Source organism: Phyllostomus hastatus, unplaced genomic scaffold, assembly GCF_019186645.2.
Source record: "Phyllostomus hastatus isolate PE091 unplaced genomic scaffold, TTU_PhHast_1.1 phas_contig_86, whole genome shotgun sequence".
NCBI classification, from domain to species: Eukaryota; Metazoa; Chordata; class Mammalia; order Chiroptera; family Phyllostomidae; genus Phyllostomus; species Phyllostomus hastatus.
The window spans coordinates 36,816,877-36,843,640 of record NW_025333977.1 but is presented as its reverse complement, the minus strand read 5'-3'; the positions used below and the strand labels follow the sequence as shown (position 1 = coordinate 36,843,640).

At 38.0% G+C, this 26,764-nt stretch overlaps 1 protein-coding gene across 2 annotated transcripts in view; it reads right to left on the bottom strand.

Annotated features, from left to right (window-relative positions):
• Positions 1-26,764, bottom strand: part of TPRG1 (tumor protein p63 regulated 1) — a 136,641-nt gene that overhangs the window by 52,341 nt on the left and 57,536 nt on the right. For both annotated transcript variants that reach the window (XM_045850770.1, XM_045850768.1), the window contains exon 4: positions 22,253-22,429. In XM_045850770.1, coding sequence (XP_045706726.1) covers positions 22,253-22,429 — 177 coding nt within the window. The remainder of the gene's footprint in view (positions 1-22,252; positions 22,430-26,764) is intronic.

Genomic DNA, 26,764 nt, shown 5'->3' with positions numbered 1-26,764 from the left:
TCTCTTTACATCCCAAATCCCCACCATTACCCTAGTAATCATTCTTTAAAGGTCTTGTCATATACCATTGCCTTTATGTTCTCCAGATATACCCACAGTTATATGAATTCTCTTTGATGTCAATTCCTCTGCAATGACATAAGCTTATTGCAACTTACAGTATAGCTGTCCATACACTTGACCTCCCTCTGCTATTGTAATATGCACTATTTATAGCACAAACTGTATTACTTAGCTCTATATCACAACACCTAACATAATGATGTACACATATTCACACACAATGAATGCTTATTCTATTTGAACAGATTGTTTGAACCTGGTTTGAAATGTTACTTTTATGTGTACTGCTTGGCGTCTGAGCCAAGTTGTCAAGCAGAAGCTTGATTTGGTGGAGTTCAGTAAAATAGGAAAAGGCCTCAGACCTCTTTCTAGGTGATGCATGCTTTTATTCTGTTCTTCCTAGAGCAATCAAAAACCATAAATACATGCAGTGCCTTGACCTCAATAAATATTTGATAAGTAAGTAAGAAGGTTTGTGGATTGTAATTATGATAGTCAATAATGAACATTTTTCTACATATATCAAAATTCACTGAACTCCTAAGATATGCCCTTTGGAAAACTTAGTGGTTCTTATTTGTTTTAGAAAAAGCATAGATAAAGTTAAATTTAAGGTAGGAATTCAAGACTATTTGTATGCTTCCAAATATGGTGAAAATCAGTTAATTTTTTAATCCATTCTTATTTATTTATTTATTTATTTATTTATTTATTTATTTAGAGAGGGAAGAGAGGGAGAAAGAGAGAGAGAGACATCAATGTGCTATTGCTAGGGGCCATGGCCTGCAACCCAGGTATGTGGCCTGACTGGGAATCAAACCTGCGACACTTTGGTTCACAGCCCGTGTTCAATCCACTGAGCTACAGCCAGCCAGGGCCCAAAAATCAGTTAATTTTAAATGTTTTTAAACTGATGAGTAAAATCTATTGCTAAGTAGAGGGACAAGCCTCATTCCTTTTAATCTAGGGGGAAAAAAGAAGATGGCAAATCCTGGGGATTCTTTTGCAAAAAATTTAAATCATTGCTTAAAGTTCACTGAAATTACATTTACATAAAAAAACCTATATTTTGAAATCAAGGCCTTAGAGAATTCTCAGTGCTATTCCCTGGGCCCCAGGCCTCCATTACCACTCTCCCCATCATCACATGAGAGTCATTCAGAATCCCAAAATCAGTGAGTTTACTGTCCCTTCCAGTCCATGTTCTGATTTAAATTCTGCATAATAGCAAATAATCCCAAGAAAAATTGCCATTGACCTTGAATTTTATCTAGACAAACTAAACAAAGGACAATTAGATTTTTTCCTATTCCAAAGAATTGAAAATATTTTATATAATGGAACTTAGAGGTTGGATTTCATATCTCATCATTAAGGGATTTCCCTCCAGTGCTTGTGAGATGTCCCATTCACCCAGTATTTTTATTTCATTTTAACTGCAAAAAAAAAAAGGAAAAACAGAAAATAAAACTAAACAAAACAAAAAAGAAAAACAATTAGCAGGGGGTGACTGAAGCAGATGGGAGTCACAAACCCCTCAGAGCCCTGAGTCTGGGTCATTCTCCATTTTTTTGAAAATCCCCTCAAGGGTCAGTGCAAAAAACTGGAATGTATGAATTTAAAAAATAAAAAACTTGAAGTATCAAGGCATTTGGGGTACAAAATAACCTGTCATCAGGCCATTTTTCAACATACATTTTTTACTGGCTTTCAGAAAAACACAACATTATTTCTACATAGGAGTGGGCAGACACTGCCTTAGTCATCTTTTTTGTACTGGTCAATGGAAAGATCGCAGGGACAACTTTCAATTTGCCTAGGCACGTTCAAAATTTCTGTGGGTTTTCTCTACATGTGCTTTTAATTTAATAATTGCTGAAAACATTTTAGGCAAAAGGTAAAGGTTACCACAATGCAGGCCCATAGCGTGGAAGATGGGGCTCAGTGCGACCTGGTAAGGCTCAGGTGCAAGGAGAATTAAGTACTAATCTTCTACTCTAGGCTGACCAGTGAGGAGCAGAAATAAAGAGGAGGAAAATCCCGGTCCAGATTCATCAGATGAGTGTGTCAATTATTTCTTTTAAATTGTGAAGGATTAACATCATGAGAGGATGCTATCGACAGCCTCTGCTGTGGGAATGCATTGAATTCTCATTATTTCAGAGACAATGACAGCAAAACTGGGATTAGAGCTCAAGTCTCCTGAGGCTTGCTATGACTCTTGGAATTACAGATGAAGAAGGACATGAACACTTAGACTTTCAAACTCTGTAGGGCATCCTTCCTGCCCTCGTCCTTTCCCATGTCTACATCCAACAGGAATGGACATCATATTGCAACTGACATTTTACTTTTCTGTCTCTCTGACCATACTATAAACCCTGAGAGAGAAAGATGTCATATGTCATCTCTCCAGAGCTCAACTCAATGTTTGACACATACTAGGAGCTAAATGAGTTGTTGAGTTTATGAGCTGAGTCTTGATTCAGTGCAGCAACAGAGGAAAATACTAGGACCCAGAGGTGAAAGATACAAGAGGAGCTTTATTCAACTCAATACAGGAAAGACCATTCCGAGCAGAGCTTCCCTGAGTGAGACAGGCAAGAGAAGTAGTGAATTCTCTTCTTCCAGAAACCTTTAAACAGAGGCTGGATAATTACCTATCAGGGTTTCTGGAGAGAAGATGCCTGCTTGGTGGTCTCCAATTTAAAGACCTATGACTATTCCATTCCAGAGCCCAGGCCTCATTTATCTGAGAGAAGAGTCTCTAGTGCCACCTTCCTGTAACCTGAGGTATTTTATAAAGGTCCATCTTTGCCAAAGCTGACTAATGAACTTGCTGATCCTATTTAGTATTAAGCCTTTGCAGTGTACAAAAATCTAATAAACAAAAATGACAAAAAAAAACACCCAATTAAGCAGGAGAGGTCCATGGTTAGGAATCCAGCTTAATCTACTATTGAATCGCTTGTCCCCACCCCACTAGAAGCATTATATAGATTTAACAAACTCAGTATACACCAGTAAAAGAAAATACAACAACAAAACAAACAAATCTTAAAACTGGTCAGGACTTACAGATAACCTAAACTAAAATGCTCATATTTAGGTCTCAAAAGGAGGTATCTATAATCACACAGCTGGTGCCTGGTAGAGTTGGCACAAAATTCCCCTCATTACAAGGCCAGAATTCTTTTCATTACCCAATGCTGTGAAGCCCGCTATAATATAACACTTAATTATACAGGTTCAGGGCTACAAGTCAAAGCAGATCCCAAATGTAATAATAGATGCTCAAACTACGTATGGCAAAAGCATGCTATAACATGGTTAACTTATGATGTGAATAAATTATAAAGAGATTGATTGCACAGTATTTTTCTCATCAAGGACTGAGTTGTACTTCTAATATATCACGTGGGTAATCTATGCTGTAAACTCCGTAACACATGATCTCATTAGAATCCAAACCAAATGAGAGGCAATGTGGTATCAGCTTGTATAGAAAAGGCAAAGTACATATGCACTACATTAAGCTTTTGAATACATGAGCTCTTTTAGACTGACCAATTCCACTGCAAAGCAGGTATTATATCTATTTTTAAAGATGAGACTAGAGCTTAGAGACATCAAGTGTTTAACCTGCTGTCATACAACTAGTAAATGACAGTCAGGATTCAAATCCACATATGCTTGGTTCCTAAGCCCAGGCTTCTTCCTACAGGGTCAAAACATCCCAGACCTTCATGTCTCTGTACATAAGTTTGACTTTACATTGCTAACTCTCCCTCTTTGGATCTTAGATAATCTCTTAGGTCCATTCAAGGACCCAAAGTTTTCTAACACAATCTCAGATATTCAAAATTTGAAAAGAATTTCTTATCTATATTCTATCCAAAAATAAATAATGTAAAACATGAGCATGCAAATATCCAAGATGTCTAAATTACTTTCATTTCTATTTTCTGCTAGGGATCATTTAGCTAGGTTTGTCTGAATATTGACACCAATTGAGGGCCTTTGATGAAGAAGCAGCAGATTCACAGTTTCATTATGTGCATGATGGGCAAGCTCATAGAGACATCCCCCATGTGCAGGACTCTGGAAACAGCTGCAGCTTAAACAGGCATTATGAGAAGTGTAGGCAGGAATTAGCCAGTGCTGAAAGATGAGGGCCATCAGTGATGGGGACTGTCTCAACCCTGTGCTTTAGGGCCTAAGACACTGCACATCTATCTTAAAGGACTGCCTGTGTAGAGAAACAACCCATTTCTTTAGGGCTGCATGGTGTAATGAGAATGTCCAAAACTGGAGAATCAGGAGACCCAGTTTTGCACTGTTTATCAAGAACTTCCTTAAGATGACTTCACCTTCAAGTGAGCCTCAGTTTTTTCATGTGTAACGGTCAAAATTAACCACCTCCCTGCATTTACTATGGGAGTGTGTGTGTACTTGTGTTTATGTGTGAATCCAAATCAGCAGTGTGGAAAGGCTTTGCAGATTTCAGGATACTAAGAACTAATTGCTGACATTATTATTTTCTCTCTAACTTAAATGTGCCTGACATTTCCACTCCCATTGATTCACTCACCTCAAAAACAGTGAGACGATTTTTGTTGTTGGCTTTATCTATACTTGTTTAACAGTCCCATGGAAGTAAAAGAATGGGTTTTGGTGTTACAAGGATCTGTGTTTCATCTCCGGTAAAGCACTGGCTGGCTTTGTGCCCTTGAGTGTGTTGGTTGATCTTTCTCTTCATCTATTTCCTCATCTGCAAAATGGGGATAATAATATCTCACTAGTGGTGACATTTGAATTGACAATGACATATCTGAAGAGTCTAATACAGTCCAGCTCACAATGGCTGTTTAACAAATATCAGTGGCTACTGTAATTATTTACCATCCCTTTTAAATAACCAGTGACAAACAATGGAAAATAAAGATTCCCCCTACTACTGGCCAAGCCAAACCCAATCCCAGCTGTGTCACTTGTGAGGACGAGGACACACATTCGGTGCCAACTGAACATGAACACTACCCCTTTGCCATTCTGCTTGGTCCATGGGCCGCCACTTTAACACTTCTGCTGCCACCCAGCAACTGCCCAGGGGAACTGCATGGATTTTAGACCAGTAGAATTTAAAGGAATAGTCACTTAAAACTCCAAGAAGCAAGGAGGAAAACCTTTTTTGAAAGACTCTTTCCCCTGCAATGACAATATACAGAAGTATGAGGGGTTAAATTCTGGGATTGAGTCAAATTCAAAACCCCTGACACTGATATCTAGGCATGTCTTCTTCCATATGGTACAATGTAATTTCTGTAAAACCACCTACACTATTTTTCCCTCTTCACTACATCATTTATCATTATTTTAAGTGTATCCAGATAAAAAATTCAAATTTTTTACTTTTATTCCAATGGATACCACAAGAGCATAAATTATGCTCTCATTGTTCTATAAATATTTTAAAAATAAAAGTCCAGATAAAAGAGAAAATAGTCAATAGCCAATACCAGGGAGCTCATTCATGGAAAGTCAAAACTCTAGTTACACATCTTCTATCCACCTAATCAATGCTCCATTCCCCAGGTGCTTCTAAAGATCAAATTTCCTGTTCTTTGATGCAATAAGGGAAAGAAAATATAAACATTCTAGAACGTAAAGATTTAGGTCAATGAATAAATACCCTCCTGAGTTGTTCACCCATGTTTAAGTTTCACTCTCAGCTTCATCATTGCATGTGTTTATGACAGTCCCTCAGACCCCAGTGTATATCTGCAAAATGAGGGAGATTGAACCAGACACTAAAATCCCTTCCAGCTCGTTTATTTTCATTATTCTCATTTGTTAAAATATAATAATAGCACCACAGAAGAATTTAAACTCATCATAAGTAACAGAGTTTGTTTGTTTGTTTTTTACCTGCAATGAATTAGAATAAATAGTCCTGAACTTTGTTTGACTTTCTGCCATGTGTCCCTCAGGTCCCTATTATTACCCCGGATGGGTTCTCACTAGAACATACACGCAGCGCTTGAGCTCAAGCCACTCTACTGAACAAGCTTCTTATCACTTGAATTTAAACTGCTGCACTTGGGTAAGGTCTCCTCTTTCTGAGGCAATCTGTCAGTGGATATTAGAGCAACCCCTAAAGAAAAAAAGGTCCAAAAAGTTAAAAACAAACAAAAACAAAAACAAAATAATGTGTAGCTGGAGATTAAGAGATGATTCAGAAAACCACAGGGAGAGTCACAGCATGTGACTTCAATGCCACATGTTGTTATAGAAAATGATTAGAATAAATCTTGAAGGAAGGATCAGAAACACTGAACTTTAACCCAGAGAGTTAGGTTAATAGTCTTTCTACTTGTGTTCTATTTTATGCCATTTTTGTTGTTGTTGTGTTTTATATGTATTTTGTTCTGTATTCTTTTCTTAAAAAATAAACTGAGGATGTTAACTATATTATTTCTAAAGAGACATAATCCAAAAGGCAGTTACACGATTTAATTGCTGATTCCTAATAGTCTTATTTAGTGACAATAGAAGGAAAATATATAAGAGGATTCTCTCCATAGGGAGAATAGAAAAACTAAATTGATAGGGACTAAAAAGCCAACATCTAAATATTAATTACAAGTAGCAAGGGCAAAGTTAAGATGCCCTATGTCTAAAATATCCAAATTCCCTAGCTTCCCAGACTCTGTGCTTTAGATTCCAGAAAGGATTAGTCTCTTTCTCGCAGAACCAGCTTCTCTCTTTAAAGACAAATCCCTGACTTGGATTCCATTTGTGCTTCAGAATCCTGCCATGATGACACTAAAGACCAGGAGCATTTCCCTAAAGAAAAGCAGTATATCCAACTGATGGCTTTTCTTGTTAGCTAGAGCAGCAGACATTTGTAGAAGCTCAAACTGGATGCCCATACACTAAGTACACAGTGAGTACAGTTTAAGTTTTGGGGTGGTTCCCAAGCCTTTCTCACCTGGGATGGGATCCTGCCCTCTGCAGGAATTCTTAGGCAACAACTTCCTAAGGAGGTATTTTTCATTTAAATATAACCTCCTGGCAACCAAATATTTATCTAGAAGAAATTGGGAGTGGCCCTGTCCAATCAGCCACCTGGGTTCAGTCCATTACTCAAAAATAACAGGATTGAGGCATTTGGAGAACGCCTCCTCCCAGATATTTGCCAAGAAATAGCTCAGCAATCCCCTACCATCCACCCATCCTTGTCAACACGCCTCCCTGGGCATTATGAGTGAGTGGACAGTACCACACCCAAGATCAAATCCAGGGCATTCTTGGCACAGCTCCCCAAAGGCAAAGTCAAGAGCATGCATGACAAAATCCTTGCCTGCTGCCCAGTTCTTCAGAGTATGTGATGTAACTTGATACTTGCTGAGGATGGTAAATCCATAAACTCCAAGGCAATTCGGTTTTCAGACTTCACCCCCACCCAAGTAAATCTCAAGTGACCTTTCACCACTGGAGTTTGAGAACACAAGAGGATGATGCTGAGAATCTCATATATGACCTTTTCATTCCATACTCAGGTCTGGCATCCAGTACCTCTCACCAGCAGTGACTCAAAAATATGATCAAACTATTCTGTGCTCCAATCCATCTCACACATCACTACCTGCTTTAATCATTTATCATCCATTTATTGAGTACACATAGTAGTGTGTGCCTGCCACATACTAGTATTGTGCTACCAGCTGCAGGGACACAAAGATACATAAAGCCTCTCTGCTCTGGAATCTTGATGACTCCCATTAGCCAATGAAAATACATAAAACTTCCATATCCTGCTATTATACACTGTCTGTGAGCAGGTTATTCTCCCTCCTTCCTCTCTCCCTGTACTCCAATCAGGAGACTCATCATAGTTTCTAAAACAACTTTTCACACTTTTGCATTATCACATCTTTTGATAATACTCTTTCCTCAGCATATGAAACATCTTACCATTTTCTGCCAAAATTTATCAGTATGCTGTCTCTTTAGCAACAATGACTATCCTTAAAAAATAATTGGCTCATCTGTGCTCCCATAATATATTGTTTCTGTCTTTCTTTTAGGGTTTTTCATGCTATGTGTTATATGAAAATTTATTTTCTATATATTTCACTCTTCTTGTACCCAATTAGATCTCAGGCTATTTAAGGGCAAGACCAATATACAGTATAACTCATCTCTTTTTTACTGCAGAGACTACAAGGTCATTGTCCTCCATTTGTTGAATGACCTCATTAAAACTATTACAACTAAACCTTATTTCCAGAATCTGGATGCAGCAATATCAGATTCACTGTGAAGGAGGAAAAACACAAGGGAAACACACAATGACTTTAACTAGATAAAATAACTAAAACAACTTTTTTTAATTAAAAAGTCAATAAATATTAATTCCCTAATGTTCTTAATTATAAGTTAGGTTTTTCATTAGAACTAGATTCCTTGGCCTGCTAGCTCATCATCAAATAGTATAAAATATTCCATTAATTTGTCTCTGACTTAAAGGCCTTGAGTTAAGTGAATGACTGACACTCCTTTCCTGTTAAACTCACAGCGCAAGCCTGTACTCTTAATTGCCCCCCTCAGTGACTCAGTAGCTTCTCGGGGAGTAGCTATGTCTTAGCATTTTGTGATACATTAAAGAATTTCTGTAGAGGGCCACCTTCCTTATAAAGGCAGAGCAAATGGGAGGAGAAAGGCTAATACAGAAGCACCTGTAGCAGTCACTTGCTATGTTCTTCTTTAATCCCTACAACTGCACTGGGAAAACATTATTAACTCCATTTTTTAGATAAGAATACAGGCCTCCCAGAAGTGATACAGCAAAGCCAAAAAATGAAAGATCTGAGATTGGAACCATGGTCTGTGGAATCCTAAACCATATGAACATTCCCCCTCACCATTCCTAACTTTCAGGAGATGGCAGAACCCTTTCTTCTTTTCTGGCTGTATTAATTAGAGTGAAGTTTGGCTGCATGTAACAGAAAAATCACAATTAAAATGAAGCACACATTCTCCCTTGGCAAAATAAGATCAGAGCTGATCAGTGAAGGAGTGGAAGCCAGGCTCCTTCCAGCTTCCTCCTCTGCCACCCCTAGGTTTGCTCCTTGGATCCATAGTCCAAGTTGGTGGCTTGAGAATTATACCCACATTACAGGTAGAAGGAGGGGGAAGTAGAAAGATACAGACAGTGCTTCCTTGCCTTCTGAGGAGTCTTCTTAAAAGGACCTCCCATTGCCTTTGCTTACATTCTATTGACCAGAACTTAGACAAATGGAGACATTTAGCCTCACAAGAGAGCCTAAAAAATGCAGTGTTTCAGTTAGGTAAATGGCTGCCTCTGACAACTTAGGAATCCTGTTAGATGGGAAAATAAGATGGAAACATTGCTACATGCCATTTGCCTTTAACACATATTTCTTCTACTCTGAGGACTAATTTAAGTTCTAAAGACAGAATTTTCAGGATTCTAATGGAGACGAGAAAAGACAGAAGAAGAAAATTGAGTCTCTTTTATTCGTGCCTGAAGACACTCTGCAGAGAAGGTGAAAGCTCTTACTTTTGCCTGAGTAGAAAGAGAAGATGAGACAATCATGTCACAACTCTTTAGCCTGATGTCACTCTTCAGAAGAAAGGACTCACTTTACTTCCAGTTCCACTACTCACTTCCATTCACAGCATTACTAAGACTCTGTGATGCCAGCACTGTGAAGATTATGGTTTCTTTACTCACCTGTAAGTCAAAACACCAACAACCCTAAATCAAAAAGCAGAAAATTTTCACAAATACTGAAATTAAAATAGTTTCTTTTAAAATATATAGATTTAAAATTTTGAATAAGTATGTTAAGATCAAACTTCTGTCACTGTTTGGTGAATGCACTGTACTGTCACCATATGCCTGTGCTAGTCTGGCTACTGGATAATCCAGTGCAGTTGATAATTTTTCCTGAACTTCAGTTATTCCCAGGGCTTTGTCTCCTGAGTCCTATGGAGTGCAATAATGTTTCATAAATAATGCTTAATTTGGGGAGAAAAGTACTGTGCTATATCACCTTATTTACTGAAAGAGATGTGAAGAAGGAAGGGATGTGAGAAGCTAAGGAGTTACTCCTCAGGAAAGACAACACACTGGACTCTTAATAACCTCTCACCTCACTCCCACCTAATGAAAATGTTTTGCTTTGTGTTTTAGATACATATATCTTCTTTGGTGAGGTAAACACTCTGTCAGATGAATATTCTAGTAGTTTGGCACACCTAAAGGAAGAATAATTTTACCTATTATATAATTAATTAACTGGATGATTTTAATAAAAAATGATGAATGATAGGAAGTAAAAATATGAAATATAGGGCTAAGTCCAGAGAGTCTGGAATAAGAGAAGAGCAAGGGGACAAAAAAGAAGAGGAAGGAGCATATGTCAATTGAAGCTGGAAGAAAAGAGGATCGAACACTAACTGGCCTGTTTTCTCTTTTCCCAGTCTGTCTTTCCCCTGAGTCTGCAAAATAAATTCACAAGGGTTCAAGTTCTGCTGCCAATGTTAAACATTCCCAGAACAAAAACTGTCATTGGTTATAGTATCCCTTGACTGTCGAGAAGGAATTCTTATGGTTTTTATTTCATGGAAGCAAACCTGGAAAGAGCATAAAATTTTGATGAATTCTTGCCCCATAAGATGGCTAAAAACTTAAAGATCACCTATTTTAACCCTTTCATATTACACTGGGGTAAATTGAGGCCCTGAGAGGGGAAACAATTTTTCTTTCAAGGATGCATAGAAAATTGAAGACAGAATAAGGACAAGAATTCAGATTTTCTTATTCCCAACCCAAAACTAGAGTCTTCATGTTGCATCTTTAAGGAGTCATATTCATTTAATGAGGATTAACAAGGGCCAGTGTCCTTCCTTATTAGAGTGAAAGAACTAAAAAGATGGATCCCAAATCCCCACCCTGCCTATACCCATTCCAATTACCTCCCTGCATCCTGCTCCCTCTACTTCTTAACTTAAAATATTTCTCGAGAACTCAGGTGAACTTAGCAGCTCTCTTGGTTTGGAGTAAAATGTCATAGTGTCAAGATGCACATCTGATTTTAATCCCCCACAGCTATTTCCATCATCACTGATAAAACTTTGTGTTTCTATAATACCTTTCTCCAATAAGCCCAGGGTAATTTATGAACAGTATCTCATTGCACAATACATAATTATTCTAAGAGATAAGTGGGCAGTTTTATTCATTTTATATACTGAATCAGACCTATTTCCTAGCAGTTTCAGAGACAGTCCCACAGTTCAGAGTAAAGACTTTGAAACTAATGTTCACTGTGAACCCCTTCATTCTCTAGTGAATGGCAGTGCAGTGATGGGTAAAAGCAGAAGTACTCTAACTCCTCCACAACACCATAGCTCATCAACATCTAAATACGTAACTCATCTCCACATCAGTGTCTCAGTCCCATCAGATGTAGTGGGTCCTGTTAGCTTGTTTACAGTTCCTCACAGGCACCAGGCCCCCTCTTTCCTTTGTGCATATTCTTCCTCTTCCTAAAACATTTTCTCCATAACCCCCTTCACCTTGTCAACTCTTACTCATCCTTCTAATCCCAGCTCCAGAGTCCCTTCCTCAGAGAAAACTTACCTAACCTCTGCCCTCCAATCTGAGCCTAAATCCTGTAATAAATGCTCTGATACCCTTCATGTGGTAGGCTACTTCTCAGATGGCCTCCAATAATGTCTCCTTCCTGATATTCATGTCCTCGTGGGTCAGCCTCCCCTTGAGTGTGAGCCAGATTTAGCAACATGCCTCTAATGAATGGAGTGGGACAGAGGTGATGAGATGTCACTTCCAAGATTTGGTGGCCTGAAGACTACAGCTTCTATCTTGTTTGACCTCCCTTGTTCCCTCTGCATGAAACCAGTAGCCATGGTGTCAGTAGCTTTAGGGAAAGTCTCACATGGGGAGAACAGTTCTCTCTGGCCAAACTGCAGTGAGTACCTGAGCCTCCCTTGGTTCAGCTTTGAGATGCCACAGCCCCAGAGACACATTCACTGAAGCCTTGGAGAGATCCTGAACCAGAGGATGAAGCTAAGTCACACCCATATTCCTGACTCAAAAACAGACAAGTGATAAGTCTTTGTCATTCTACAGTTCTAAGTTTTGAGGTAGGTTTTTATATGGCAATAGATAACTCATATACTTCATGTATCTCTACTTCAAAGCACCATCATTGTTCTAATTTCAAGCTTACCAGTATGATTATTTGACTACTGTCTGATTGCCCCCTTGACTGTGAGTTCCATGAGGAAAAAAAAACCTCTCTCATCCAGCACAATGGTATCACAATACTCAGCACAGCAACTGGAGATGGAAGTACTGAATAAATGTCAGTTGTGTGACTAGTTTCTCCCAAACATCTTCTTTTCCCATAGACTATCTGGCACCCCGCTCAACAAACATGAAGTTCATCTTGCATTTGCAGGCTCCCTGTCCATCCCTCCTTCTGCCTATCCCACATCAGGAAAACCCAATCCAGTCATCACATGCTGGGAATTCCACTCCAGTCAAGTCTTCTCATACTTATGCCCTCCTTTCCTTACCTACCAGCCCAATTCAGGTCCTTATGATTTCCTAATTCTACAATTAGAGAATCTCTTCCATGGTCAGCCCTTTCTTATAGTTTCTGCTTTCTCCAAACCATCTCTTATGGCGTTGCTACCCCTGTCTTCCTGAAGCAAAATGCCAACCATTTTAGGCTCTTCCCCCAAACCTTCAACATCTCACATCCTAGTATAACTAAAACTCAAGCTTCTCATATTACTATTGTTTAAAACCACAGGTATGGTGGAAGTTCAGAAACTTCCACCATACCTTCTCAGCAGCTGGGACCCAGGCCCCTGTGAGACCTGGCATGATCACATCAGCTGGGCATTTGTTTATTTATGTCTGGGCCACACTGCTCCTCTTTATCTCTCTGTCCAAATTCTGCTCACCCTATAAGACCTATTCAGATCTCACCTGCTCCATAAGACCTTCCAACACCTCCCAATAGAAATACTTTCTTCCCCTTCTGTGCCCACAACACTGCTGGCTTTCCACTGGACCACTAACCAAAGCCTGGTTAAAGCATGACAGAGAGAGAGAGAGAGAGAGTGAGCTTGGTCTTGCAAGTGTGTGACCATCTCAGGGATAGTCTGTGTCTCATCACTTTGTCATAAACAAGGCCTGCCACTGGGCCAGGCACAGAAAAGAATTACCGAATCAGATACTATTAGGAAAGAACATACCTTTAAAGGGCCACTTTTTATTTTCAGAATGGTGATGGAAGGGCAGATTATTAAATCAGTGGCTTTTCTTTTTTAAGCAAAGACCACAAACATCCTTTGAAGCCAATAAAAAAGATGTGATTGAAGAAAAATAAATCGGTACCTTTAATCCTCCACTGAGTTTGGAAAAGCAACAAAATGCCAGCTTCCACCAGATCATTTCTTTTTAATTAAAAGTTAGCTGAACTCTTTTAGAGGGCTCAATTTTCTGGCCAAGTCAACAAAAAGGAACCAGTGCCCTCCACCCCCCTTCCCTTGTCCTCCCACCCCCACTCCTGGAGTTAGGCCACCCTTGGGGGTGGCATACATTTCAGCTGTTTGCTCTGTGCTCATAATTAGATTGTCTAGACAGGAGACACTGCTGGAGCAATAGAAAATATTTTACAAGGTGTTCCACAGAACCACACTTATAACAGTGATTAGAACACACTGACAGACGCGAAGCCAGCAGAATCGGCCTGGGCCACAAGCTGATTTCACCCAGATCAGAGCAGGGGCCTTTGAAGCTCTTGTCTGAGGAACAGAGGCCAAATTAGAACTCTGGGGGCATGATAAGTTCCCTGGCCTTTGGACCTAAGAGAGCAAGGCTGAGGTGATGGAGTAACGTCTGGAATGCCCTCCTTCCATCCTCCAGGTGCTGACACTATGTCAACAGGGGGCGGCTCCCAGCTCCTGCTTTCACCAGCATCTCTCTACATAGGTGATGGTGGTAACCACCACAAGCAGTTTCCTAAGCCTCACTTCTGCTTTCCATTACATTTCCTATCCATTACATTTTGCACAATGCAAATTTTAAAAGGAAAGAAGTGTGTGATGCCTACTTTTGCAGGAAGACATTTCTTGGCCTGACCTTCCCGCTCAGCTTTTGTTGGCAAATCAATGTGACAACAATAATACTTTCCAGCAGAAAGCCTCTTTAGAGATAATTTTTCACAGCAGTAATTGATTAGGTAAAATCATTTAGCCCTCTAAAATGAATGCATTTTGGAAAATTGCTATACCAATAGAGGAGTACTACAAATACACAGGGTTTCAAGACAAAAAAAAAAAAAACCTTTGGGATTTAAAAAATGAGGAAACTCAGAGATTCAGCAGAGAGGAGAATTATATCAAGAAAGTAGATCAGGATCTAAGTCCCTGAATCCTACACCAGTGAACCATGTCTTTCTACCCAATCTATTATAAAACCTTGCATCCTCTTAATACTTACTACATGCCAGATTTTGCCTAAGCATTTTATATATGTATTATCTTCTTTATCCTCAACACAGACTAACTACATAGATACTATTACCCTCTCCAGTTTACAAATGAGAAGACTGAAGCAAGGACTGTTGTGTGGCAGCTCTATGTCACTCAGAAGGCAAGCTAGGGCTAGCTCCCAGGGGACCCTACTTCAGACCAGCTCTGGAAGTGGAATACCATCTACACTCTATCTCATCATCACAGAGTTCAGATGGGAACAGAGGTAAAGAGAAGGGGCCCACTTACCCTGAAAATGACAATGTGTTTGGGGACTAATAGGAATTAGGTGCATGACAAAGAGGGTATTCGAAATCAAAGGATTTCATGTTTCTGACCCACCATCATCTATTACATGATTACTTACAAGTTACTTAACCACTCAAAGTCACATTTTTCTCAACATTTCCTATTGTGGGCATACCAAACAATGGGGGGGGGGCGGTGATTTGACAAGTAAATACAAATTTTAGAACTCTTTAACTGACAAGTAACTTTAATTTAGCACTTTACAATTTACAAGACACTTTCACATCTATCATTTAAATCTACAATGAACTACGAGTTAGACCTTGCAAGGATTTATTATTATTATTCACATTTTATAGACTGGAAATTGAGAGCTCAAGTAAAATGACTTGTCCAAATTTAAACAGCAAGAATTTGGTACAGTTACAATTAGCCATAGCTTTATGCTTAGTTCTTATAGAAGCCTAGTCTTCTTCTACCTGCCCCACTTTGGGCGGGAGGTTATAGACTCAACAGCATTATGAAATTGACTTTTAATTAAATTCTGGGAATGAATTTAATTATGATAGAAATAAGATTTAGGATTTGCATCACAGATAAAGAACAATAACAAAAAATATATATCACAACTAGTACCCTGGAGGATAAGCCACTCCTTTCACCAATTCCTGGTTTTGTCTCTTGGGAATGCTGTAATCCAAAGGTAATGTACCTTCATCTCACCAATAAATGATCCACAGCTTTTAGCTGTCTCTTGTCATCGCCCCCTCCCTTCACATTAAGCCAAGGCAGACAGTGAATAAAACAAAACATCTCTGTTTTGTAAGCACCAGTATGTGGGATATGCTGGCACATGTTCTGCTAGGTTCCAATAGTCTTCTTCATGGCTTCTTAAGAAAAGCAGAAGCTACATTAACAAAAGTGATAGTCACCCAAAGAGACAGAGAAGAGAAAAGAAGAGGTGAGAGGATGACAAAAACAGGCAAGATTATAGAGAAAAAGAGGGATGGGCAGGGGAGAAAGGAAAGGAAAGGAAGGGAAGGGAAAGGAAGGGAAGGGAAGGGAAGGGAAGGGAAGGGAAGGGAAGGGAAGGGAAGGGAAGGGAAGGGAAGGGAAGGGAAGGGAAGGGAAGGGAAGGGAAGGGAAGGGAAGGGAAGGGAAAGGAAAGGAAAGGAAAGGAAAGGAAAGGAAAGGAAAGGAAAGGAAAGGAAAGGAAAGGAAAGGAAAGGAAAGGAAAGGAAAGGAAAGGAGGGGAAGGGGAAGGAAAGGAAAGGAGGGGAAGGGGAAGGAAAGGAAAGGAGGGGAAGGGGAAGGAAAGGAAGGGGAAGGAAAGGAAAGGGAAGGAAAGGAAGGGGAAGGAAAGGAAAGGGAAGGAAAGGAAGGGGAAGGAAAGGAAAGGAGGGGAAGGGGAAGGAAAGGGAGAGAAAAAGAAAGAAGGTAATAAAATATTATTTATTCAAAGAAAATAATACTAAACAGGGAATCAGAATTGCTTTTGAAACCCATTTCTAATACTAATTAGCTAATGGTTCCTGAATCTCTGAACTCATTTTGGTCTCACTTGTCTCATCTCTTACATGTAGTTAATCAGCCCTACTTATTCTTGGGTGTTGAAGATCAATGGCACAGGGGAGGTAAAAAGCTCTTGGTAAACACTGCCAGTATTACCACCTACAGCTATATTGGGTGCTAACGTTACATCATTGCATTTTCTTCTAACAAGGGGATTTGCTCAGACTCAGTCCAGGCTTTCCTCTGAAGTTAGCAGCTGATTTTCCCTCACCTCTTTCTCCTTTTTCTCACCTCTGACCTTATGATGGTGATTTAATGCCCAACCAAGAAGAGCCAACTGACTTGGAAATGAAGATAATCAAATTAATCTACTTAGTTCCAGGTTAACAAAAGCCTTTATCTGAGAGAAAATCAGAACTTGTTAACACCTGATATCTTTGAGGCATATTAAAAAGTGCTTTCAAGGTCTCATTAGAGGCTTACAATAAGACTGCTAATGAAGCAGAATGACAACTAATATGAATGACCCTTTGATAATGAGGAAGCGAAGTTAACAATTGTAAAACTGCAACTGAAATCTAGGATTCTACTCCCAGTCCAAAACTCTCCTATGAAAGTTAGCTAAAAATCTGAGTGGAACATAAAAAACACCCTTTCACCACACTATGTTCCTACCTCTAGGGACTCACAGACAGCCTTTTAACACTTAACAGCTTGCCAGCTGCTGGCACAGTCTTTCTTGTTCTAACCCCAGAATGCAAATCTGGATAAAGCACAAGTTAATTAGTAGGGCTGGAATTACAGCAACTCTCTGTGGTAATAATCGGGTGCCTCATGGGAAATAAGATGAAATATACCATAAAAAATGAAATTTGCTTGGTAAAACTAATGAAGGAAGGAAAGTGAAGGATTCCAGAATGTGGGAATAGTATGACTAGGCAGATTTCTTATTTTTTAAAGTGCAGGCTTACAATACACTATTTAAGATGGCACATCAGTGAAAGCATATTATTTAAATAAGTAATCATTGAAGTAACTAACAGTGTAATTATAAACAACTTATAAATGAATGATGGAGTAGAAGTGGGCTATCAATGTAAATGGGTTTATATTAGGGAGTCAGTAGGAAATATTCAAAAAACACAGGATTAAAAGTGCTGTGCTAAGTTACACTTAGACTCACCAGTAGGAAAAGATAGACTATAATGATTCTTGTTAAAAATATATATATATATATAATATGTAATATAATGTAATACAGCATAATACATACTATAATATATAATATAATGTGATATAGTATAATATTATACTATACATATACTATATATATACACACACACAGGGGTACACACTCAATGGAAAGCAAAGGAAATGTAGAAAATATGTTAACCTGTGGTGGTTCCATGGTGTAATGGTTAGCACTCTGGACTCTGAAAATATGTTAACATATATTTTTAAATACAATAATACAAAAATTAAGATGCGATAACTAAGACCATAACTGTTGCATCGGTATGTGTAAATAGGTTCATCTTACCAGTTAAAAGGAAAGACACCTGGGCTGGATCACAAAGTAAAATTCAGTCATAGCTATATAGAAGAATACATCAGAAAACAAAGAAACTCAAAAAGTTTACAGTAAAAAATATATATAGGCAAAGATATATGAAGAAAATTCAAAGAAAAAGAATGTAAAATTTGAAATAGTCAACAGGTGAGAACAAAAACAAACAAAACATTAAATGAGATAATTGAAAAAGTTATAATCTAAAATAAAGATTCAACATATTCATAATGTAAAGTCATAAAAGTAAAAAAAAATATCCGCATGATCTCAACACTATCAAACATGATGAACTAATTAAAATTTATAGAAAAGTAAATATAAAATTCTTTTCAACTGTACATGGTATATTCACAAAGACATACTATATAATACACTCAAAAAAACAAGTCTCATATTTACAAAGAATTCAAATCAAAAATAATATATTATTTAAATTAAAATTCAATAATATTAAAGTATCTAGAAAAACTCAAAATATTGGGAAATTTGCTAATATACTTCTAAAATATTCATGGGTCAAAGTAGAAATAACAAGAAACAATAGAAAAAAATATATATCTTAATGCTCACCTGAGAATATGCTTTTATTGATTTTAAAGAGGGAGAGAAACAGCAATATGAAAGAGAAACATCAACCAGTTGCCTCTGTACATACCCCAATGGGGGACTGAGACTTCAACCTAAGTCTGTACCCTGACTGGAATCAAACCCACAACCTTTTGGTGTATGGGGCAATGACCCAAACAACTGAGCTACATGGCCAGGGTGAAAACATTTTTAACTGAATGATACTACAAGCAAAACACATCATATCTGTGAGATGCAGCAAAACAGTGCTCAGAAGAAAATGTATAGCTTTCAATGATCTTATTAGAACAGTAGAAAGACCTAAAACCAATGCCTTTGGCTTCCAAATTAAGACGTTAAAAAAAAGGCAAAGTAAACCAAAAGTAAAGAGAAAAAAGGAAATAAGAACAGAATTGAAGAAATCAACTAAATAAAATTGAGATAATTGTGAAAATTACTAAAGCAAAAAGCATGTTTTGGTTAAAACCAACAAAATTGGTAAGTTAATCAACAGAAAAAAAAGAGAGAATGTAGACCACCAATATCAGGAAAGAAAATGATTCCATTTAATATCTGAGAGACACTAAAGGGATAATAGAATAGTAACAACTTTGTTTTCAAATATAACAACTTAAATAAACTTAAATTCCTTGACAAATACAATTAGCCAAAATTAACATGAAATCAATGAGAAAAATGATCAACCAATATTTAATTTATTAAAATATAACTATTATCAAAAACTTTTCCACAAGAAAATCTTAGGCCCAGAAGATCTTTCTTGTAAATTATATCAACAATTTTAAAAATTCACCACTCATATAGAAAATATTTTAGAAAATAAAAAGAGGAGAAAACACTTTCTAACTTGTTTTATGAAGTTGGCATAACTCAAATACCAAAACCTGGCCAAGACATAACAAAAGAATGAAAATAATAGACTAATATCCCTATAAACACAGACACAAAACTCCACAGTGAAATGTTGGCAAAATGAATCCATAAATGTACAAAAGTGATAATACTCCATGACTAAATGTGTTAATCTGAGGAAGGCAAGGCTGATTTAATATTTGAAAATCCTAATAAAAGTAGGATTTTTAAAAATTAGTCAAGCTGCTGGAAGAGTAAATACGCATAAGTAAACATAAATTCTTTAAAAAGAAGATAAGAGGAGAGTGACTCTAACAGATATTAAAACATAAATCAATGTTATAATAACTAAAGGCATATTGTACTTCAATAAATAGATAAAGGGGGAAATGAAGAGTACAGAAGTAGACATGAATATACATGGTACAGTATATATTATAAAGGGAAAATGTTGGAGTACTGAATAAATCGTGTTGATAAGTCTAGCCTGCCATTTGGATAAAAGAAAGGCTGGCTGTATAAGTTTTCCCTTACTTAAGGTAAATTCTAAATGAAAAGTAAATTTAACTATTTTTAAAAATAAAATTAAGCTTAAAATGAAATATTCTGCACTACTAAAAAGACTGAGGTTGACCTATATGTGATTATATAATAAAGTTTGCAAGGTAGATCATTGGGTAACATTGCTTAAGGAAGGACAATTTATGATAAATATACTCATTGGGTAAAATAATTTGTGATAATTTGTGTGTGTACAATACTTATAAATGTGTACTAACACACATATATCCATACAAAGACATTTTTAGTCTTATACGTTTATAGACTATTTCTTTAAAAAAAATAACCTGAAACTGCTATCACCTATGAAGATAATTCTGGAGAACTGAAAAACTGGAGTAGGAGAAATATTTCCTGAAAATAAACATTTTCTGTGATGTTTAAATATATGCTTATAATGTGCATATATTTTTGGAAAATTCTACCAGTTTAATAAGTTAGTGAACTAAATTAATTACTTACTTTTTGAATCCATGCAAAAAGTAAATAAAAATAGGTATTTGATGAACTCACATGACTCCACTCCGGGAAGACAAAACCCCAATTAAAAAATGGGCAAAAGACTTGAATAGATATTTCTCCAAGGAGGACATACAGAGGGCCCAGAGACAAATGAAAAGATGCTCAGTATCACTAACCATCAGAGAGACGCAAATTAAAACCACAATGAGATACCACTTCACACCCACTGGTCAGAATGGCCACCATAAACAAATCAACAAACAAGTGTTGGAGAGGATGTGGAGAAAAGGGAACCCTAGTGCACTGTTGGTGGGAATGCAGACTAGTGCAGCCACTGTGGAAAACACTGTGGAATTTCCTCAGAAAACTAAAAATGGAACTGCCTTTTGACCCAGCAATTCCATTTCTGGGATTACACCCTAAGAACCCTGAAACACCAATCAAAAAGAACCTATGTACCCCAATATTCATAGCAGCACAATTTACTATAGCCAATTGCTGGAAGCAACCTAAGGGCCCCTCAGCAAATGAGTGGATCAAAAAACTATGGTACATTTACACAATGGAATTCTACGCAGTAGAGAGAAAGAAGGAACTCCCACCCTTTGGGACAGCATGGATGAAACTGGAGAGCATTATGCTAAGTGAAATAAGCCAGGCGGTGAGGGACAAATAACATATGATCTCACCTTTAACTGGAACATAATCAACAAAAGAAAAAAGCAAACAAAATATAACCAGAGACATTGAAATTAAGAACAATCTAACAATAGCCAGAGGGGAGAGGGGAGAGGACAGTGAGGGGAAGGGTTTTCAGGAACTACTATAAAGGACACATGGACAAAACCAAGGGGGAGGGTGGAAGCAAGGGAAGGAGGTGGGATTGGCTGGTGTGAGGGGGAGTGGTGGGGTGGAAATGCAGACAACTATAATTGAACATCAATGAAGTAATTTTTTTAAAAAATAAGTCTTTGATATGGTATGTTTTATGTAAGGAAAACCAATAATGTGATCGAGCTCTACTTTTTTCACTCTCTTAGAAATATTTGTCAGTTCCTATTATGCACCAGTCCCAATATCAGGTGCTTAAAGAAAAGAAAATGTATCTGCCTTCAAGGAGCCCACAGTTTAATGGGAAGAGTTCACATTCAGAGGTCAGAGGAAGACTGCTGTCTTTCTGGCTTATTTCTAAAATGCCAGCTCTAAATATCTCTATCTGAGGCTAAAACAAGATCTTACTCATTTCAGTCATCCTCTGTAGACCTTACCTTGATAATTCACAACATCTCTTAGTGGAGTTGATGTCTCCTCCACTAAGCTTTCAGAGAAGATCGGAAGAGACTTCTTTTAAGAAGAGCTGTTAGTCATCATGGATTCTGTCCATGAGAATAATTTTAATTCCCAAAAGCATTATACATTTTCCTACCTCCATTCTTTTGGTTATGCTCTTCCTTCTACTTGGAATGTTCTTGAACTTTTGCTCTCCTTCTTTGGCTGATTCTCTACCCTAGAAATTGGTTGAGAACCTTTCCTACCATGCTCCCACAGTTCTTTCCACCTTACATTTAACCATTTACTTGTCAGGTTATCATAATAAAGTAAAAATTTACTCAAATATGTACTCCTATCTAACACAGAGTAAGAACTCAATGATTGATGAATTCAGCTATAGAGCTTCACAGTTCTCCTCTGGGTACTCCCAGCTTAAAGAACTGAAATGAACTTCATAGTTGTTTTCTCTCAATGTCCCGCCCCCACTGCACCACTCTCCCAAGTCTAAGACATCACACTCACTTGTCCAGGGACATCCCAGGGAAGGCAAACTTGCCCAGGCAGATGCGATAGATAGCACCCAGGGGAATTTGCTGCAACTGCACACAGCTGAGCATGATGAAGTCATATTTGCAGATCAAGAGAGTCTTGTTTGTGACCACCAAAATCCTCTCCTTCTCATTGTTCCAGTGGTCTATCCTGTAAGAATCATCACAGAGAAATATAGTTGATGGCATCGTCTTTCTGAGTTAAAGATAATGACATTTTCTGAAACATCTATAGTAACACAGAAGATGGTGAGGTTTGACCATTCAAGAAAAAGGAGAATTGAGGAATACCATCTCTTCTCTCAGTCTGGCTCCGTGACTATCCTGGTGGAAGACCACAGGGAAATGTTTTGTGGCCACGGAGCTCAGAGATGATTACCAATGATGGGATCTACTAGGGGAATAGCTAGTTTGTATTTATCATGTTGGGAGTCAACTGATTCATGCTCCTCCATGTCTTTCCAATTGTCCAGAAAACCTTCATGAAGTGCATCTTCTTCAAGGACACCAAAACCATCTCCGTGTTCTAACACAATCTGCACCACAAATTTTACCCACCAGACACCTGTTTATGCTAACCTCCAAATATCATATTGCTGATGAGATAAAATAGGGACTTGAACATAGGTCCACTGATCCCCAAGCCATCTCTATTTTAAGCTCATCCATCCTATCACCTCCTTGTGGTAGAAATACAGTGAAATAAGTGAAGTGGGGTCCTTTTGAGCCAAGGACAAACTAGACACTAGATAAGTCATTAATGAATTGTTTTGCTTCATACTTGAGAGCCTTCTAGTACATGCATGGAAAATTCTAAGTGTTCTCTCCAACAGAGAAAACAAGAAGGAATAAAAAAACAATGGCTTCTGGTTAAGAGAAACAGAGTATGGTCTTTAATCACTCTCACCCACAGCACATTTGCTGTCTGTTTACTATAGACTTTAGTATATAGCACTTTATGACTTTTATTAAAATTGTTTCAGTACATGCTTTGTCTTTCTTAAGAGACTAACCAGGGTAATTTGTGATTGACTTATATCTGAATCAATCTTCACAGAATCAATCTAATGTAAAGATAGTTGGGCACTCCACTCCCATCTGTGCACAGTAACCACAGTGCTATTCTGAAAATACAAAAGGAATAACATCACTCCTTCTTCACCTTATTAAATAGCCTCTTTTTGATCTTAGATCAAATCCAAGTTACCTAATTGGACTATATATCCTTGAATGGTCTGGCCTCTGCCAAGCATCATCTCATCGCAGGCTGGGAAAACCCATTGTCCAATGGTTCAAATGCCTCATCCAAAGATGGTTTGATAACTCCTATATAAACTTGGCCCCCTGTTACACTTTCTCAAAGTATCCTGATTATTTCCCTTTATACCACTAATCACCATTTGTAAGAAGGAATTGTATGTAAGATGTTTAGTAACAGGTATCATGTGGACACTGACAAATCAGAATGGACACCATAGTGCAGAGGGTAGAGCAATGACAGTAAGATGGACTGAGTGTGTATATATTTCCCATGAGGTCAGAGACTGTCTGTTGGGCTACTCACTCTATGCAGTTCCTATCAAATAACCTGCACTAAATAAATATCTGTAGAGTAAGTAAGTGAGTGACATTCACAATAATTTTGGAGATCTTTGGGCTGGGTGAGGATAGAGATCGAAACTTCCAGCTCTGTCACCTGTTTTTGGCTCATGTCCTTTATTCATGAAATGGAGATAAGACTAGAATTCATCTCCTTAGTTTTGGGAAAGGATCAAGAGATCTGATTCTCAATCAGTGTTATATAAATTAACTGTTATTATCACTAGGAGGGACCTAAGTCACTAAATAATTTCAGGTAATGCAAATATATGTCATTCCTCAGCCAATCTAAAGAAAAAAAATGAGGAGTTAAATCAATGGGAATAAAAATAAAAAGAGACACAAAGGAGAGAAAAAGGAAGAATGACAAAGAAAGAGCAATAAGCAGAAGAAGAAAGATGAAAAGTATGAGATCACTGATGGAGGTCCTATTACATGCTGGCTGTCATGTATGTGTGTATGACTATTAACTCTACATGTCCCCATGACCCTTTGAAGAAAATCATATCTAAAGCCACCACTTAGAGCTGTTTTTTGCAAATATCATCTCCAGTTCAATCAGTTGCCTCTTTGTTTAATATCCAAAACATATAAAACTCAACACCAAGCAAACAATCCAATTAAAAAATGGGAAGAGGATTGGAACAGATACCTCTCCCAAGAAAACATAAACTGGCCAACATATATATGAAAAGATGTTCAACCTTACTAGCTATTAAAGATGCAAATCAAAACTACAGTGAGCCACCACATCACAGCCAGAGAATGGCTACTATCAACAAGACAAGTAATAACAAGAGTTAGAGAAGTTGTAGAGAAAAGGGAATCCTCATTCACTACTGGTGAGAATGTAGACTGGTACAGCCACTGTGGAAAATAGTCTGACGGTTCCTCAAAAAATTAAAGAAAGAGTTACCATACAACCCAGCAATCCTCTCCTTGGTATCTACCAAAAAACCTCAAAAACATATTTGCAAAGATATATGCAGCCTTATTTTCATTGCAGCATTATTCACAGTGGCCAAGACATGGAGGCAACAAAAGTGTCCTTCGATAGAGGATTGGATAAAGATGTGGTCCATATATACAATGCAATACTACTCAGCTATGAGAAAAGAAAAAATACTGCCATTTGAGGCAACATGGATGGACTTTGAGAATATCATGCTAAGTGAAATGTTAGTCAGAAAAAGCTAAATGGCATATAATTTTACTCATATTTGGAATGTAAAATGGAAACTTGTGGACACAGACAGCAATGTGGTGGTTGCCAGAGAGAAAGAGGTAGGTGTGGTGGTGGAACGTGCCTAATATATGGTGAGGGAAGATGGTGTGACTTTAGGTGGTGGGCACACAGTGAAATATACAGATCTATGTCATAGAAATGTACCCCTGAAATCTTATATGATCCTATTAACCAATGTCACCCCATAAATTTAATAAAAATTATTTTACAAAATAAAACCACCACTTAGCTAGAACATATTAGTAGATTTAGTGGTGCAGAGTCTAAGAGGTCTGGTTTAAATCTTGGTTGAAAAATTTCCATCTACTTCAACAACACTGCAATACTTCACTGAGTGGAGGAGAGAATTCTTAATGATCTGCTTAACACTCTCCATCTTAGTCAGAAAGAAAAGGAGACTCTGAAATGTCTTACCAAATATCTACATAAGTTTCTCTAAATAGATTGCATCTACTTAGCGGCAAGTTATAAGCTGCTGCCTAATAAACCAGACTTGTTTTTAGCCTAAAAAAACCACAGCTTTTGGTTGACTGGTTTTATTGAAAATGTCAGCACTCCATAATGAGATTTATTTTAAAAGGTAAAGGATTGGGGGGGAGAGAATTCTTTTTAGGAACACAGAGTGCTCTGCTTTGACACAGTCTCTGCATAATTTACATTTCTGGAAATTCTGAATTCAAGTAAACATTCAGGCTTATAAATAGTTTGGGGCCACCATCTCTCGCTCCTAGGTGGTATGCGTATTTATTTAGATTTCAATCACACCCTTTTCCCCAAAGAACTCATGAAGAAAACATTACATTTCATATTCCTAACATTAATATGATTGAAGTGTGGTTGGTGATAATATCCAGAGCAAATATAATAGAAATAACATTAATGTATTGTGTTTATACCACTTGTGGAGGTTTACCAAGTCTGTGGTTATCAATGTTCTCATTTAATTCTCACAACAGCCCTCTGGACTAGATGCTGTTACCCTCATTTTAAAGACAATGAAACTAAGGTCCAGAGACCCTTAAAATGACTCACCCAATATTTTATACCTAGCAAGCAGTAATGCAGTAACCTTAAAGAGGTATTGAAATACCAAATTTAGCCATAGTGTTGGCTTCCTCCCCAGTGTTACCCACCTCTCAAATAGAGGGCCCTTCAGTATTATGTAAAAATGTGGCAAAATCCATCTCTGGAAGGAGCTGGTGTAATGATATGTATCAGTCCTAGAACTGTTCCCTCCAGGAGACTTCTCCCCAAGAATTGTCCTTTTCAAACCTCATCTTCGTCCAATGTTTTGTGCCTTGGGGAAGAACCCTCCTTCCATTCAGGTATGCAAGCTAGAGATGTGGGGTCACTCTGGACTCATCCCATTTCCTTATCTCATGTGCCAAGTCGCAGACATTTTCCTCTCAAAATATCTGTCTAAACCACACTCTCCTCTCCTCTGCCTTCAGCATCCTGATCCCGCCTCCCCTCATCTCCTGCCTGAACTGTTGCAGTCACCCTCTCTCTAGACTTGGGCTACCAGCCTCCCAGACCCAGTTCACCTGCACCTGCTCTTGCTCCCTTCCAACCTTTTCACCATACTGCAATGAGGTGGACCTTTTGAAAGACCTAATCTGCTCGTTACCTCCCCCACTCTGG